Here is an 18123-nt window from a genome sequence, read left to right as displayed (position 1 = left end):
TTTTATTCGATTTACTTTGTTTGAAAAATACATTCCAAAATAGCTATCCCGGAGTTTAGATTATCTAAAGTACATAGGTACATCTTTCATGGGATATTGTGTCAAATGTTATAATAAAATACCAGACAACATTCTGGAACTGAATTACATGCGGTTTAAAACTCATTACACCACACTTACACCACACACTCGTTACTCCACACTCATTAAAACCACACTTTGTAAGCAAGCATATTATAAATTGGAAGATTACATTCAAGATAAAAATGCTTGGAAACATGCTGGTCCTGCTCCATAGGACATAATGACAAAATCTAATTAATTAACAAATTAAAATTACACCAGCAAGTAAAATTGTATTCATCTTTTGATTATTTGTTTGTAACTTTGTACCAAAATATAAACCTTTGTCTCTGCGATTCTACATGATCTTCGCATGCTGTTACTGTATGTATCAATCATAGATGTAATATAATAAACAAGATTGCGCACGCTCAAAATATATATTTACGAAAATGAACTCTATTCCAACGCAATAAGGTACTAAATTTGTTGCATAATACACAGAGGCAAATCCGAGCCGAGAGGGATAGTTAGAACGGAGGCCGTTTGTCTCTTTCTAACACCTTGCCAGCATAAAAAAATGTTGTGATCAACAGTTTTGTCTTCCCAAAAAAACAATTGAATCACATATATTTTTATCTTATTTTAACAATTGTAAGTCAACAAATTAATAAAAATCGCATTAATTTATTATACGAACAAATTATTATATAAATTATTATTCTTAAAACATAAACAACATAAATTTTTATTTTGTTTTTTTTTTATTATTTTCTAGCGGTAACCCTGAACATTGTTGGCGCGTAATCAGCATTTAAAATTTTGTTTATATTTTTTGTATTAAATCAATTTAAACTATATAAATGGTGAAAAAGTGTTATGTTTATACTTGTAAAAGTGAATCTTATGGTGGTTGCAATATATCGTTCCACAGGTTAGCTAATAATAACATTTTCGTAAACCAAACAACTAAGGTGCCCATGAATTCTTGTAATGAGTGAAAATATGGGTGATGGATTTTAAAACTGTTGTACTATTGTTATAGCTTCCCAAAAAATGAAGAAAGGCGGTATAAATGGCTCAGCAGTCTATATATGAAGTAGAAATACAAAAAAATCAGTCTTCACTTCGAATCTTCCTGCTTTTATACTGCTAATTCCCGCTAATTATTAAAAGCCTTTATAAGTATCTTAAGGTCACATACTGCGTAAGTTAAAACTTCAATACCAATCTGCGTTTAATAATCTTAGCAAATTCGGATTTGTCTCACATAGCTTAATCTCATAGTCACCGTATTAGAAAGGAACAGACAGCCTCCGTACTAACTGTTTCACTCGGCTCGTTTTTTGGGTTCAGGTGCGCAGTCCTGTTTACTAATATTATGTCTATGGTATCAATACATACAAACTGTAATACCATATTGTTTTTAAAAAGAGTAACCATGGAGTTTCTTGCCCGTTCTTCTCCATAGGAAGCTACTTTTGGAATGGGCAACTAGAATCAAACTTAGTTATATTTTGACGTTCATTAAGTGCTTGTAAAGGCCTAAATGAAATAAATGATTTGACTTTGATTTTGACTTTTACATTTTTTTTATTTTTACGACATATATTAACGTATTTAATTTAATGTGATTAGGTACAACACACTTTGTATGCATAGCTTGATATCCACAAATGTCTTCAACTCTGGCCAGAGGCCTTAAATTCTAGGCAAAAAAAAAAGTTCTGTATTAAGAGTCTGGCTACTCAAAGTAGAGACTGGAAAAACGCGGAAAATTTTAAAAAAATAAGCATGACTACCCCAACTTGGAAAAACCTAATTTGATCCTTGAAATATTTTTTTTATTAATAATTTTTTTATTTTACTCCAAATCCGTAAGTTTTTCAATAGTTTTTACTATTTCACCCACTCCTGCCACATTCTCCAGATTTACTATAAATGTATTTAAATATCACGAATGTCGAAATAGATAATATTCGAGGCAAAATACTAAAGTATCAAAATTACAGTGTCATACTAACCTACACAAACGAACAATTGACTTTGACATTTGTCGAACGTTTGACAGAAATTGAGTATTACCATGCGAAAAGTTTGTAAATAATGCCAGTGTCTATTTTCATTAGCCAGACTCTACTTATGGACTCGTTAATGTTACAAATTTTATCAATGTACGTTGATAAGTAATACAGATATTTCAGGAAGATCATCTTAGATGTACCTAAGTTTAATTTTTTTTTGTATCGAGAAAACTTTTCAAAAACGTGTTTTGAAATTAACAGTGTTCTCAGAAATATGATCAAGATTAATATATATTTTTTGCCGTCAAAATCTGTATGGATTTGGCCAAAAAATTGTTTGAGACAAGCCAATTTTGGCATTCAGCTCCATAAACATGGAAAGTCTGGTAAGGCAGTTGCTATATCGGGTGTGTCGTTCATAATCACATTAAATGAAATGCGTTAATATAATGTCGATTAACACAAAGGAAAAAGAAAAATACGTAAAAAAAATGAATTTTTCAAACAAAGTAAATAGAATAAAAATGTGCGAAAATTAGAACACCATATAAAAGTCAGACATTACAGACAACTGAAATTCTCCCTTGAAAACTGACAGCTGTCAACTGATCAAAACATTCCATACTCCTAACTTTATCTCTGCTTTACACATGATGTTGTAAATTATAAACGACACACCCGTTATAAAAGAAAACAACACGACATTATTGTAGGCATAGATATAATATTACTAAACAAGATTGCGCACGCTCAAAATATATATTTACGAAAATGAACTCTATTATAACGCTATAAGGTACTAAATTGGTTGCATAATACACAGAGGCAAATCCGAGCCGAGAGGGATAGTTCGAACGGAGGCTGTTTGTCTCTTTCTAACACCTTGCCAGCATAAAAAAATGTTGTGATCAAAAGTTTTGTCTTCCCAAAAACAATTGAATCACTTATATTTTTATCTTATTTTAACAATTGTAAGTCAACAAATTAATAACAATCGCATTAATTTATTCGTATTTATTATTAAAACATAAACAACATAAATTTTTATTTTGTTTTTTTTTATTTTCTTGCGGTAACCCTGAACATTCTTGGCGCGTAATCAGCATTTAAAATTTTGTTTATATTTTTTTGTATTAAATCAATGTAAACTATTAAAATGGTGAAAAAGTGTTGCGTTTCTACTTGCAAAAGTGAATCCTATGGTGGTTGCAATATATCGTTCCACAGGTTAGCTAATAATAACATTTTCGTAAACCAAACAACTAGGGTGCCCATGAATTCTTGTAACGAGTCAAAATATGGGTGATGGATTTTAAAACTGTTGTACTATTGTTATAGCTTCCCAAAAAATAAAGAAAGGCGACATAAATGGCTAAGCAGTCTATATATGAAGTATAAATACAAAAAAAACAGTCTTCACTTCGAATCTTCCTGCTTTTATACTGCTAATTTCCGCTAATTATTAAAAGCCTGTATTAGTATCTTAAGGTCACAAACTGCGTAAGTTAAAACTTCAATACTAATCTGTGTTTAATAATCTTAGCAAATTTGGATTTGTCTCACATAGCTTAATCTCATAGTCACCCTATTAGAAAGGGACAGACAGCCTCCGTACTAACTGTTTCACTCGGCTCGTTTTTTGGGTTTATATGCGCAGTCCTGTTTACTAATATTATGTCTATGATTGTAGGTACGACGAAGTCCATAGATAAAACAAAAATAACTTTTAAACAAACATGATGATCAGAATTAGGAGTTAATGACGGTCCAGTATCCTGTATCTGATTAAGGATTTAACGAAATGCTTATAATAAAGTCAAAAGTTATAATAAATCAATGACTGCGAATTGTTCGTTACAGCCTTTTTATCGTCCCACTGCTGCATGTATGCTATTGGTACATACATGTACCAATGCGACTTTTCTAAGTTTGTATGTATTTTCTTAGAACGGTAACTATATATATCTTGGACACCAATGACGTGTTTCGGAGGGCATGTTTAACTGTAGTAGGTCCCGGCTGTAATGAAACATCTTAGGCAGTCGTTGCTGGTAGTCAGAAACCAGTAAGTCTGTCAACCAGCCTTTCCAAGGAGTTTTGGGTTGCCCGGGTAAATGGGTTGAGGAGGTCAGATAGGCAGTTGCTCCTTGTAATGCTAGTATGTACCTACTTAGCTGCATTCGGTTATACTGGAAGTTGACCCCAACATAGTTGGAAAAAATGCTCGAGAGATGATGACTAAATTCATCAATACGAACCTAAAACTTCCTTTATAAAAACAAATTTAACTAGAAACGTACATAGGACAAAAAAAGGAGGAAAAAGGTACTACTCCACTCGATTATTAACTTGGCGCCAGGACATCACTATTCATAATTTTCGGTTTTGCTCAGAACATCGAGTCAATCACTAGCTCAGAGTGTTTATTGATTTTTTGACGTTACTGTACTGTACTGTGTACCGCAAAGTCCAAACTTTGAATAAAATCTGGAAGGATTTTAAATCCCCTAAATCGTTTAAAGTATGTGTAAAACAAACAGAATGCGGTTACTAACGAGTCAGGTACCTATATCGTTAAGATTTTATTATAAGAAATTGTATAATAAATAGTTGCATTATACACAAAAAAATTACTGCATTTAATAGCGAAATAAATTATTTTAATATTGCCAAATAATTACTTTCTTTACCTGTTATTGAGAGCTACTGCGAATTTGGGACATAAATTAACCAACATTGTGTTTAAAGTGGTATTAAAGAAAATTCTTATTCATAGATAAGTAATTATTAAAGTGCTATTCGTAAAAATTAAAATTACTTCGTATGATCTTCCAATCAATAAAAGATTACCATTTAAATAGACATCTAAGATATAAATACAAGGTGCTCTCCTATACTTATGCTCAGCAAATTTCTCATAGTGATATCTAATCATATTGCGACTGTGTGTTATTTCATGTAAATTGTTATAATAAAATAAAAATAATGTCAAACCGATGAATTAGTTTGTTATGATGCACGCTGGTGACATTCCAGAAGTGAAAGAAATCCACCATGGCTCTAAGGATGCAAGTTCCGGAGCTAAGATGCATGGAACCGGAGAACTACAAGAAGTATTTCCGTACACTCTGTTGGAGTGGGACCAAGTAAGTGCACTTTTTTTCACTGAACACCCAAAAGCAACAAACATGCTGTGTTGGCATCAGTGCAGTGCAGCACTTTGCATCGGCTCTGGGACAATTGTTACAAATGTGCTGTACTGGCTATGATATCACAATAATTTATTACCCGGTTCTTATCAATTAGAAACTGTTTTTACTATAGTGCATCCTAACTGCAGTTAACTTTTCAATTTCCAAGTTCTAGGAAAAAAATCTGACAAAAAATATTGATTGTTAAATTAACATAATGTTTTAACTTTCTTTAGCATTCTATTATCAACATAGAAAAAGGTAGAGAAAAATATAAATAGAAAAAAAATGCGAAAATTTTACATAAAGTTGATTAGCTCCACAGTAAGCTACTTATTGGTTTGTGTAAAGGGTGCTAACATGATTAATAAATTACATATTAAAACACCCAGAGCATAGCAAACAAGCATGCTTATCACACAAATATTGATCATACTGGCAATTGATGCCGGTTTAGTTCTGTAGTCCACCATTGAAATCAAAATCGATCAAGACAGCACTTTTTGAACATCAGGAATTTACAATAGACAGCCCCCATAACGTCCACCCTTCACTGAGTCGACAATGTTGTAAATATTACAGGCAACTTAAAGCTTCCACATTGAGTAGTGTTATTCCACCAAAGTTAACTGTAGCGTGGATGCTTGGTTCCAGATGGCAGGCTTTTGCCACAAGTCTCAGAGCAGAAAAATAAAAAAATTGCCTTAACATTACAGTTTCATTCTTGCCTTTAAAAATTGGACACATTATGTGCTTATTTAAAGTTCAATTGTGTTCAATTTAAAATCTTGATAGACATTTGGGACTACAGTTTGGCAGGCTCGTTAACAACGCTCCCATGATCCGCAGGTAGCGGAGGATGTGGTGGGTTATTACCATGAGCCTAATTTTATTGTTTCAAGGTAAATTCTTTGAAATGCGGTCATCATTCCGAATCCCTACAACAATTAGTTACTCAAAACAATATTGTAGGGATGAAACCCCCGTGCACCAGAGTGGACCATGAGATTGTTGCCAACGTTCATTGAAGTAATATATATCTTTAGTCCACCAAGTAACAAGTCTTAAGTACACGGGTTTCATTAGTTCTTTCGATATAATCCAGATTATTATGAAAGTTTGATCTAATATATATATATGTAATGTACTATTTAGATAGTTGCCATATTCCATTTTCTAAAAGGAACTCTAATTGTAGGAAGGAAAAAAGATCCCATAAAAGAATCAGCAAGAAGGAAAAACTCCGGCGGCTCAAAGCAGCGAACGCACTAGCGGTTTGCTATGCTCCGGCACTTCTCGGTAACCCATCTCAATTCGCCGTGTATGCCAGCGTGCGCAAGTCCATCCTGTCTCGCTGGCGACACCTCCACGGCGCGGCGTCCGACCTGTCCGACGACAGCGACAGCGAGGACTCCTCGCCACTGCCAGTCAACAAGCTACCCAAGGTAAACCTCACAATATCTTGCCATAAATACAGTTAAACATCTTCAATTATCCATTCATGTATTGTTATATGTTCACAGATCACAGGAATAGGTCTTCGCTCCGTGTTTTCCCTTATATCGCAAGCGCGCTTCACTAATGCAGATTTCTGTGAAGTGGCGCTGGCCGCATTATTGGACGTGCTGCAGGGTCACGCTCCTGAAGAACTGGCGCAAGAACCCACTGATGTATGTGTGTCTTTAAAAATATAGGTATTTTTATATTACAAAGTATGGCATGGTATGGGCATGTAATGAGGAAGGATAAGATGATACACATGCAACAAAGTGTGTGCTAAGTATGAATGTTGATGGATGGAGAGAAAGAGGAAGACGGTGGATGGATTGCTTGAAAGATGACATGAATAGGAAGGGAGTGGTTGTCAGTATGACGAGTGACAGGGAAAAATGGAAGCGAAAGACATATTGCGTCGACTCCAAATAAAATTGGAAACAGGGCAGGAGGGAGAAGATTTTTATAGTACAAAAGTAAAGTAAGGGCAGGCTAGTGAAACTTATATATTATTTTCAGATAATAATCAACCTGCACAGCATGTTGGTGGAGATCGCGAGCGGTAGCGGCGCCGGGGCGCGGTCGGAGGCGGCGTGCTCGCTGACCGCGCTGAGCGCGTCGTGCCTCGTAGCGCTGTCGGTGGCGCGCGGGGAGGCCGACCTCATCCTCAACGCAGTCGCCTCGCTCATCATGACCTCCACTGATCTCTCCGAACAGTACCTACAGGTAATTCTAACAACTCATTTTGTTCTGTAGTTTCGCCCACGTCCTAATATAACTACAACTACTTCCCGCAGTCAAAATGAAAAGTTTAAATATTATACTGACGGGGCCTTGTATATTAATGCCAAGTTTCATCAAAATTCGTTCAGCGTTTTGCGCATGAGGAAGGAATAAACACAAAATCACGAAGTTTCACTTTTATATAAGTGTAATATAAGTTTAGAATGTGCAATATCCAAGACCTACATATGTAACGCCATTGACAATACCGTGTACGTGGCGTCCTTCCACTGCCCATAGTGGCCATCCAAAAATTTAAGTCGCCTGCTATTGACTCGCCAAGAAGAAGAAGAAGAAATTACATTTTAACGATTATCGAAGTTAACTTTTTGATTACTTTGAAAAGTTGCCCTCAAGGTAGGCTAAATAAACTTGAGCTTCCTTCATAAATTGCTGATTTTCAGCTTACTTTAAATAAATGATTTTTTATCCTTTATCTTACTGGGACCATTTCGGAAGTTTGTAACAAAAAATAATTGTTTAGATCGTAAAGAAAATTTTTGGAAATCTATTTAAAAATATTGTCATCAATCAGTTTAAACCTCTGTCGTTACCTTGCTGGTATAATTGCCTACGTATACTTTTCAGATCCCGGCGAACCTCATAACTCTCCAGCGGAGCGTGCAGTCGGTGATACTGGGGTCTCCGTCCCGCAACCTGTGGCTGAACTACGGCGTGCCGCACCAGGCGCTGGTCAGCAGCTTCCCTGTGGAGCTGCCGCCGCAGCTCACCGGCCCCGGCGAGCTGGTGGTGCGCTCGCTCGTTTCCGACGGCTGCTACCTCTACGTCTTCACCTCCAAGGGCCTGCTCAAGATAGGCTCCGGCTACGGCAGCTCCATCAGGCAGCATGTCTATCTGCACAAGCCGGACTTCTTCGCGAGCGATCGTCACGGCTGGCTAGGGTTTTGTCAGGTCGGTCTGCTACCTTATCAACTTAATGTTGCAATACAACTATGCAATAATATTTAATGCCATTGTGTTGTTTTCTATTGCAGGGTAAATTATATATAAGGATAGGCAGGAAAAAGACTGAAGTTTATGAAATAGATAGAGAGAGTTTCGAAGTAAGGAACATGATACGACTAGACCCTGGTCAGCCGGCCCCTGTGGAACCCAAGTCAGCTGTTTTCACGGATGGGAACCAACTAGGACTGATAGTACTAACTAATTTTGTAAGTGAGCTTTGACTGTTTTGTTAATGAATTTGTGTATGAGCAAAAGCTAATGTAAGTAATGATGTTGTGTAGGACAACCTTACGATCCGCATGTACGACACGGAGACGCAGCCCATGCAGAACGAGGGCACGGCCGCCATCACGCTGACGTCGCAGAAGGAGATGAACGTGCACCTGCTGCGGCGGCGCACGCTGGTGCTGGGGCGCAGCGCCTTCGAGGAGGGCGTGCCGCGGCGCGGGGACGCCGACGCGCCGCTCGCCATGCAGCTCGACGACTGCGACGAGGACCCGCTGCTCAGCATCTACGCCGGGCAGGACTTCGCGCTGCTCACCACCGCCTCCGGGAAGGTATGCTCGCCCGCTGCTGCTGCACCACTCGCCTCCTCACATCCTGACATAAACCATCGCTCATGTTTTTAGGTATACTATACTGGAAAAGGCGCCAGTCTCGGCTACAAGGCGGCTTCTCCGCAGACCGGTCGCTGGACTCTCATGAAGGAGACTATATTCTCTAGAAACGAAGCGCCTAACGTCAAGAGATGCAAAGTTATACAGGTAAACATTTCTAGAAGTTTTAATATATTTTGTTATTGTTATTGTATTTTCCATATTGACAAAATGGCATGGAAAGCTCACAACACGGATAGATGGTTATGTTATGTAATATATCGGTGATAGAGACATGAGGTATTGCTGTGTTGGCAGGTGGCCGTGGGCCACGAGGGCGTGCACGGCGTGCTGGTGCTGGACAACGGCTCGGCGCTGTTCACGGGCGTGGCGCGTCGTGGCGAGGACGGCGACGCCATCCGCCACCGCCGCCAGCCCAAGCCCACCAGACCCAAGAAGATATTCAAGGTCACCACTCGCGCACTAACACTACAACTAACTGACACTTTTTGTTTCGTTTATTTCAGGCCCATAAAAACACAAATGCACATTGCACGTATATTATGAACATATTAATATATGCAATGCATCTATAAAAAAACTTAAACAAATAAATACATAACAAATATTCGTTGGCGTCGTGTTTCGCTGACTGGTGTCACGTTGCCGGCCACGCAACCGGCGGTACACAACACCCTTCAGCCAGAAATCTTCCTTATGCTATGCCAAGCGTCACACTGACACACAATAAATTAAAGTTTTTTGTTTATCTTCTATGAAAGCTAGGGCTCAATAATTATGCTAATGTAATTGTGGCGATTATAGTAGTTATTCTGCTACTAGCTGCTTAGCAGGCACTCTGCTACTAATATAAGACCAATCGTATTCCAATGACATTTAATTGGCTTGCCATTGGTCTGCCATTTGATCTATGTTATATGTATATTAAACAATGTTTAAGGTTCTTCCAACCTACAGACAGACATGTATTGCTGGGGAGTTTGTTGCGCCACTTCTTCTTCCCAGCAAAATACATAGGAAGTGGTGAAGGATGGGCGTTTTGGGGGCTGTCTTATGTAAATTCCTGACGTTCAAAAAGTGCTGCCTTGCAGCCAAGTTTGAATAAATGATTTTTGATTTTATACAATATTTTGATCTACAATTATATTGCAATCGTAAATCATTTGTAGACAATATGATAAATTACTGAATCACAGAAAAGGATAAAAAAGTTTATTTATAAGAAAAAATAGCGTAATGCCATATATAATATGCTTAAATCATAATTAAGTCATGATTGGATCTCAGTCGGATGTGAATCGTATGTCGCATAAGTAAAGAAAAATTATCAGAATCGAGCCCCTGGTCAGGGTTCCGAGGGTAAAACGGGACCCCGTCCCTCCGTCCGTCTGTCTGTCACCGGGCTGTATCTCATGGACCTTAATAGTTAGAAAGTTGAAATTTTCACAGATGATGTATTTTTGTTGCCGCTATAACAACAAATGGAGATCTAAGGGGGAGGCCTATGTTCAGCGGGGGACGTTCTGTGGCTGAGATGATGATGATAACAACAACAAATACTTAAAACTAGAATAAAATAAATATTTTGGGGAGCTCTCATACAACAAGCATAATTTTTTTGCTCATTTTTGCTCGATATCGATAATGGCAACAGTTTGATGCTTGAAATATTCACGGTCAGTTTGTTTGAGCTGCTTTCTCAGAACACTGATAAGATTGTTTAGGTCGGAAGTGAGTAGATGTAATGATTTGCAGGCGGAAGGTCAGTTCGTGGTGTACGCGGCGTGTAACTACGGGTCCACGGCGCTGGTGACGCGTCAGGGCCAGCTGCTCATGTTCGGCAAGGACACGCAGCACTGCGACTCCGCCGGACAGGTGCTGGGCCTGCGACACGAGCGGATCATACAGGCGAGTCACACATGTTCACTCTCAACTATATTGTCAAATATGGACATATCTAAATAAAGCTACTGTTCCGGGTTATATTGCACACAACATCCTGCTGCAAGGGATCCGAAACGTCGGGATTAAATACAATTAATTCAATCGCGATAAAATCCGTCAAAGTAGTTTTTATTTAGGCATCCAATATTCGCATAAGTGTCAGAAATCTATATCTGAATATCTACCACCAAGGTAATAGTTTTCATCCAATAACTTTGCTGGCCCGACCAACAAACCCGTTCATCTTTCGTCGAATAACGTCGCCGCTCTGTGAAACCTTTGTGATACACGAGTTATGACAAGTCAAAGTTAAAGTTTTTTTAAATTCAATTAGACCTATAGCAGCTCTTTCTAAACAAAATGATAAATCGTTAGATCATCATCCTCATCCTCCGAGCCTTTTCCCAATCACGTTGGGGTCGGCTTCCAGTCTAACCGGATTCAGCTGAGTACCGGTGCTTTACAAGAAGCGACTGCCTATCTGACCTCCTCAACCCAGTTACCCGGGCAACCCGATACCCCTTGGTTAGACTGGTTTCAGACTTACTGGCTTCTGACTACCCGTAACGACTGCCAAGGATGTTCAACGACAGCCGGGACCTACAGTTTAACGTGCCATCCGAAACACAGTCAATGGTGTCTAAGATATACTTAGAAAGTACATACAAACTTAGAAAAGTTGCATTGGTACTTGCCTGACCTGGGATCGAACCCGCGCCCTCATACTTGAGAGGTTGGTCCTTTACCCACTACGCCACCACGACGATGATAAATCGTTAGATATTAATTGGATATTTTTTGCACGCAGGTGGCGCTCGGCAAAGCTCACGCCGTGGCTCTCACGAACTTCGGTTTGGTGTACACATTCGGTATCAACAACAAGGGTCAATGCGGACGGGAGTTTGGATACACTAAAGAGAGTAAGCAATTTATTAGGAGTACAGTACTTGGCTCATTGACTAATATACTATTCTTCTACTAATATACTATATTTCAATTTTGAGATTTGACAGTCAACTGATAGAGAGCTGGTTTTTAGGATGTAGAAGAGATGTATTCGTTCAATGTGTGGTCTTAAAACTACAGACAGTTGCATACCATATTTTCAGAAATATAAACTTCTAACTTTTCCTTCACTTTACATTTTAGAAACCGCACTGTTTGTCAAGTGTAATCCACAACAATTTCTCAAAATATCTGATGCAAAAAAAATGCCCACGCGTTCACAATACATAAATTGTGTTACGTTAATTGTAAGACTTCTTTACTCAAAAAGAGCTTTTATTTGGTTTGGCTCCAAGAATTTACAATAAAATTCCCACCTTAATCCGAGATCTACCTCTTAGTAAATTCGAAAGGGCTCTTCAGGCAGTATTAACCGAAAAATGTTACTACTCTTTGGATGAATATTTGAATGATATGTTTCTGAGAATTGTATTTATTGTTGTTTATTTTGTTTTCTGATGATTTAATTACTATTTTTTTGTCAATTGAATGGTAAGTTTTTTTTCTCTCTACTACATTCGTACGTCTTAATGACAAAATATAGCGTTCTAATTATACATACGTAAGATCTTTATTTTGTCAATACCTATGTTTTACAAATAAAAATATTCTATAATATTCAATACTATTGCTGTATTGTTATTCTTGTATCTTTATTTTTCGTTTATTGACCATTTATATATTTATTCTTTATATCTTTGGTATTTAATGTAAGAAATCGCTGTTTAGCCATAAGACCGCCAATTGTACCGTTCTTTTGTAATTGTAAATGTGAATGTGTAATAAGTGAGTGAGGCACGGTGTGGTTCGCAGAAGCGTGGGGCGGGCGACGCGGCGGCGCGGAGGGTCCGCGCGCTTGCGCGGGCGGGCACGCGTGGGGTGCGGGGCAGTGCCGCGTGTGCGTGCTGTGCCGCCACTGCACCGGCTTCGCCAGCGCCTGCCACTGCGCGCACCTGCCCGACCGCCTGCCCGGACAGTCAGTTAACAACTACTTACTCTTTACTTTTTTTTTCGAGGGGAAAACCTCATGGACATCCTCCGCCTGGGCAGAGGCGGAGTGGTGTGCCAGCTAAAACCCCCTGTCCTCCTTGCACGTGGGTGGGAATCCAAATTTACACCACTCACACTGCTCCAAACACTAAATTATACTATACTACCTTATAATGTTTCTTTAAACATTATACAATATTCTGGGTGGAAACTACATGTACCCGGATAGAATATAGCCCATCTTACTTAAAGGTGGTGTTGCTTCCTAATAATTAAATAATACCTGTTTCAAGTCGGTTCAATAGCATCGCCTGTACAAACAAAACATCCTCTTTATAATAATTTATTTAAAGGCTGCTTTCTTAGTCTAGTTGTTGATAGCGCCACTGCTGTGCACGAGATCTCGGGTTCGATTCCCGGGACGATCAGAAATCGCTTTGTGGGTTTTAGAAACTTTTGCAGAAGCATGTCCGAAGCCTGGAAGTTGACAGTTCTTCAATCAAGTCAAGCTTTAAACTGTAAAATACATCTTTCATTTGGTTCATCTTTCCTCTATTTATACTTAACATACTTTTTGTAAGATGTATTGAATTAGTTTAGAATGAATATGTCCGTTGAGATAGCAGAGGAAGTAACGTGGTATGGTTTGTTTAAGGCGCTGCGGTTGCGGCGAGGGCGACAGCGGGTGCTCGGCGTGCGGCATCTGCCGGCGCTGCGCCGACGCCGCGCCCGCCCGCCGCGCCGCCCTCGACGACGACGCCGCCGCGCCGCCCTCGCACTCCACCAGCGGTCAGTCACACGCCGCTACCCACACCAAATCTCTCAATAACCAATTGTCTTTGGCCGATTTTCATTTCGCTCATAATGATTCACCACGTTCCATTCTGCTGGCTTTTTGGTGCAACTGTTTGAATAAACTTAATTTAATTTAGCACCAATAACTCATAGGCCTATAATATTATGCTTTGCTACAAGTAGCGTACCAAAGCATAATCATATTAGGTATGGAACGCAGTGGCATCACAACACGGCCAATTTGCAAAGAACATACGATATCACGGTACTTACCTGATTAATTTCAAACAAGTATCTCCCGGGCTTGTAACTGGTAAAATAATATAATTACGTTCTAAAATTTACAATTTTGTCAAACTGTCTTTGTTAATTGCCGGTACTTACCTAATTCTTTTCAATTCAGCACTTTTCTATTGTTCTTGCATTTTCTACATTCTGACTATACCCTCGTTCGTGTAGAATCTTTCGCGGAAGATAGTTTTGTCTCTTGACATTTGAAGGTATCGCAGCTTAGCCAATTATAGATTAGCATCTGTAATAGGTGTCCCTATACGAGAGGTGGCATGCACGACACGAGTCACGCTGGCATTACCGCTTGGCGCTTGTAGCCGCTGCCATTCTGCCACGCTTGCTGCACTCATACGACAAGTGCTCCTCCTTCATGCTTTCATTTCAGATATAACTCAGTTACTAAACCTAGCAATATTTACCCCGCTCGAGAGAACCTACCGACTTTCAAAATGTACCATTCAATGCTCCACAACCAAAAATATAATTAGTCAAGTTTTACATGTTTTACAAAACATGTTGCTAAAACAATCAACGGGCTCAGGCCCGGCACAGCTGCTGTACGCGCAATGAAATTCGACCAAAAATAATTGTGTGATGTGAGACGCGTATGTCGTTCACGTGAGAGCTAAACTGTATTCCGTCACTGCGCAGATGTTGACGACGACGGAGAGGCCTCTGCTCTCGGCGACGCCAACCGCGGTGAGCACTCTCTATGTTTTGTACACCTAAGCTCGCAACAACTAGCTATTCAAATTTTCTCGCCACACTAGATATGACCATTTGTTCATTTGCTAGGGAAACGTATCCCGGTATTATGAAATAGGTACATTATTATGCGTCACCGTTTGTTCGCTGAAAAGGACAATGCTATTCTTTGTATGGAAGTTGGGCTCAAGTATTGCCCACAGTAACTGCATAGTGTATTATGTTCCATAGGCTTATATTAGGTCCCAGACCAAAGCATTTCGAAATCTATCCCGGGAGTCCTGAGAAAAAATGGTTTGACTATTATTCAATATTACATAAAATAAGCTTACGAACTCTTAACTGTTCCACTTTTATTACCTTAATTGAAATGAATTATATTCATTGACAAATACGAGGTATTGTACACGACAACTTTTTTTTAACCGACTTCCAAAAATGGAGGAGGTTCTTAATTCATTTGTATTCTTTTTACGTTTGTACGTGCAGAACTCCGTCGTTTACCAACCGATTTCAACAATTATTTTATTGTTTGAAAGGGCTTACTTCCTCAATGGTTCCTTTGTCATCCGGCCCAGGGTCTGGTGATGGAATCTCTAAAAAAAATCGGGAGCGACTCTCGAAAATTGTAGACACATATCGAGTAAAACCTTGTCATTCGGGTATATGTCTCAGACACCACAAAACTGTAAAAGTTAAGATCTGACCTGACAATGGAGACGACAGAGATACGAGGGAACTCCTCAACGGTATCTACTAACTACCTCATGTTCGAGCTTATTTTATTCGTCTTGATAAGATTTTTTTAGAAGATAGCTCATAGCGCAGGCGCCTTGTAGATTTAAACCATAAATTCAAAAATATTGCGGTAATTACCTTTTTTCAGAAAATCATTGTCAGTTCTTATTAGAATCCAACGCTTTTAGAATTTATTTGAAAATCACAGTAAAAAAACCCATTCCAACATTTTCCAGTACTGGATCCTGACAGCGAGATCCTGAGCATTGAGATTGACAATATACATATGAGTAAGACTTATTTGGCAGAAAAGTCTTATCAGATTAATTTCTCGGGACCCCTGGGACCGATTTCAAAAATATTTTGATTTCTTGTTAAGAGTGAATTAAAGAACCTATTCCAACCACTTCCACTACTGGGCAAATGGCATAGGCTTTGTAAACAGACTGTTCATGTGGAACATTTAAACCGGTTTTCCTCGGGACCCCTGGGACCGATTTCAAAAATATTTTAATTTCATGTTAAGAGTGAAGTAAAGAACCTATTTCAATCACTCCCACTACTGGGCAAATGGCACAGGCTTTGTAAAGCGACTGTTCATGTGGAATATTAGAACCGGTTTTTCACCCGGACCCCAGGGACCGATTTCAAAAATATTTTAATTTCTTGTTAAGAGTGAAGTAAAGAATCTATTCCAACCACTCCTACTACTGGGCAAATGCCAAAGACTTTGTTAAGTGACTATCTAAGGAGAACATTTGAACCGGTTTTTCTCGGGACCCCTGGGACCGATTTCAAAAATATTTTAATTTCTTGTTAAGAGTTAAGAGTGAAGTAAAGAATCTATTTCAATCACTCCCACTACTGGACAAATGACACAAGCTTTGTAAAGCGACTGTTCATGTGGAATATTAGAACCGGTTTTTCTCCGGACCCCAGGGACCGATTTCAAAAATATTTGGATTTCATGTTAAGAGTTAAGTAAAGAACCTATTTTGACCACTCCCACTACTGGGCAAATGCCAAAGACTTCGTTAAGTGACTATCTAAGGAGAACATTTGAACCGGTTTTTCTCGGGACCCCTGGGACCGATTTCAAAAATATTTTAATTTCTTGTTAAGAGTGAAGTAAAGAATCTATTCTAACCACTCCTACCACTGGGCAAATGGCTCAGGCCTTGTAAAGTGACTCTTCATGGAGAATATTTGAACCGGTTTTCCTCGGGACCCCAGGGAGCGATTTCAAAAATATTTGCATTACGTGTTCAGAGTGCACTAAGGAACCCCCTGGAACTACTCCCATTGCTGGGCAAACTATGAGCCCAGACCCTGGCATTGTCCTTTCAACCATTCAGCCAAGAAATTCTTGGATGAAAATTAAACAAACATTATATCTACAATCTTAAAATTTATGATATATTTGAAGTAGAAAGGGGACTAAAAGAATGTTACGTCATTATCACAGATATTGATAACGACGGTGAAGCCTCTGCTATCGCCGACTCAGCAAGCGATGATCAATCTCAATGTTTCGTTGAAATAAGTAAGTGAACAGCGAACATTTCATATCATAACGCTTAACAGAGTCTAAACTTCTACGTGACCGTTCCGTAAGGTGCAACCATCACTCATCAGGTTTGCCACTTCATATAACTGACATCTAAATATTGATAAAAAAAAACTTTTTCATGAGCAGTTCAGCTGAATGAGCGTCTACAAAAAATTGCCGATGCTTTTTTGTTTCGGCTGGCAAATCGTGGCTGATTAGACTAGAGACAAGCCTCGCGACAATGACTATATAGTCTGTAATAGGATGATGTTAGTAGTATGATGCGACGCCACACAACACCTGCTTGTGTAGGATGTCAGAGGAGAGCAGGCAGTGATACTAAACAAATATTTCGTCGCTGTCACAGATCTTGATAACGACAATGCAGCCTGCGCTAGAGCCGACTCAAGGAGCGGTGAGCATTCTCACATTATGTAAACTTTAGTTCTTACCGTATACATACAACTTGCGACCGAATGCGGTCTGCTGTACTCACTACCGACATCATGTTAGCTGAAGAGCTTTATGTAGCACTGTTGAAACAGCAGAAAAGATTTTAGGCCGTAGGAATATGTTGAAAATACTTTTATTAAGTGTTAGTGTTTCAATAGGCATTGTTTGTACACGAGTGTTTTTCGTCACTGTCGCAGATCTTGATGACGTCGCGGAAGCCTTCGCCAACCTAGACTCGAGGAGCGGTGAGCATTCTATCTTACATGTATTCAATAGATTTAAATGGGGATTGCCTAGTAAGGTTTCTGATCTATCAAAATCAATGACAAGAAGAATTTTAATTTGACAACTTAAATCAAGGTAATGTATGCCCTAAAGCGCGGCACATTATTTGCTTCGGTGTTTAGTTACACATAGGGTCATTAAATATTTATTTGAGCAAATCATATACATATATAACCTGGCTTGCTTAGCGGTTGATTATGCGCCTCCTTAATGGGTGTTCCATCGTCAGT

At 39.0% G+C, this 18123-nt stretch overlaps 1 protein-coding gene and 1 long non-coding RNA gene across 2 annotated transcripts; both read left to right on the top strand.

The window, feature by feature from the left end:
- Positions 1-4519: 4519 nt before the first annotated feature.
- On the top strand, positions 4520-14363 carry LOC124645119 (E3 ubiquitin-protein ligase MYCBP2-like). Its single transcript, XM_047184866.1, has 15 exons — positions 4520-4649; positions 5124-5233; positions 6477-6723; positions 6802-6948; positions 7292-7498; positions 8144-8467; positions 8551-8727; positions 8803-9078; positions 9151-9285; positions 9436-9585; positions 10894-11046; positions 11891-12002; positions 12901-13063; positions 13733-13866; positions 14332-14363. The coding sequence occupies exons 2-15, from the start codon at positions 5142-5144 to the stop codon at positions 14361-14363; spliced, it is 2349 nt and encodes a 782-aa protein (XP_047040822.1). The 5' UTR covers positions 4520-4649; positions 5124-5141.
- A 2707-nt stretch (positions 14364-17070) lies between these two features.
- LOC124645064 lies at positions 17071-17853 on the top strand. The gene is made up of 3 exons (XR_006986148.1): positions 17071-17149; positions 17523-17570; positions 17806-17853. It is a non-coding gene; the product is annotated as an uncharacterized LOC124645064 (long non-coding RNA).
- The last annotated feature ends 270 nt before the right edge of the window (positions 17854-18123 follow it).

The sequence above is a fragment of the Helicoverpa zea genome, chromosome 31, assembly GCF_022581195.2.
Source record: "Helicoverpa zea isolate HzStark_Cry1AcR chromosome 31, ilHelZeax1.1, whole genome shotgun sequence".
Classification (NCBI taxonomy): Eukaryota; Metazoa; Arthropoda; class Insecta; order Lepidoptera; family Noctuidae; genus Helicoverpa; species Helicoverpa zea.
The sequence above is the reverse complement of the archived record's forward strand: the minus strand, read 5'-3'. Positions and strand labels throughout refer to the sequence as shown.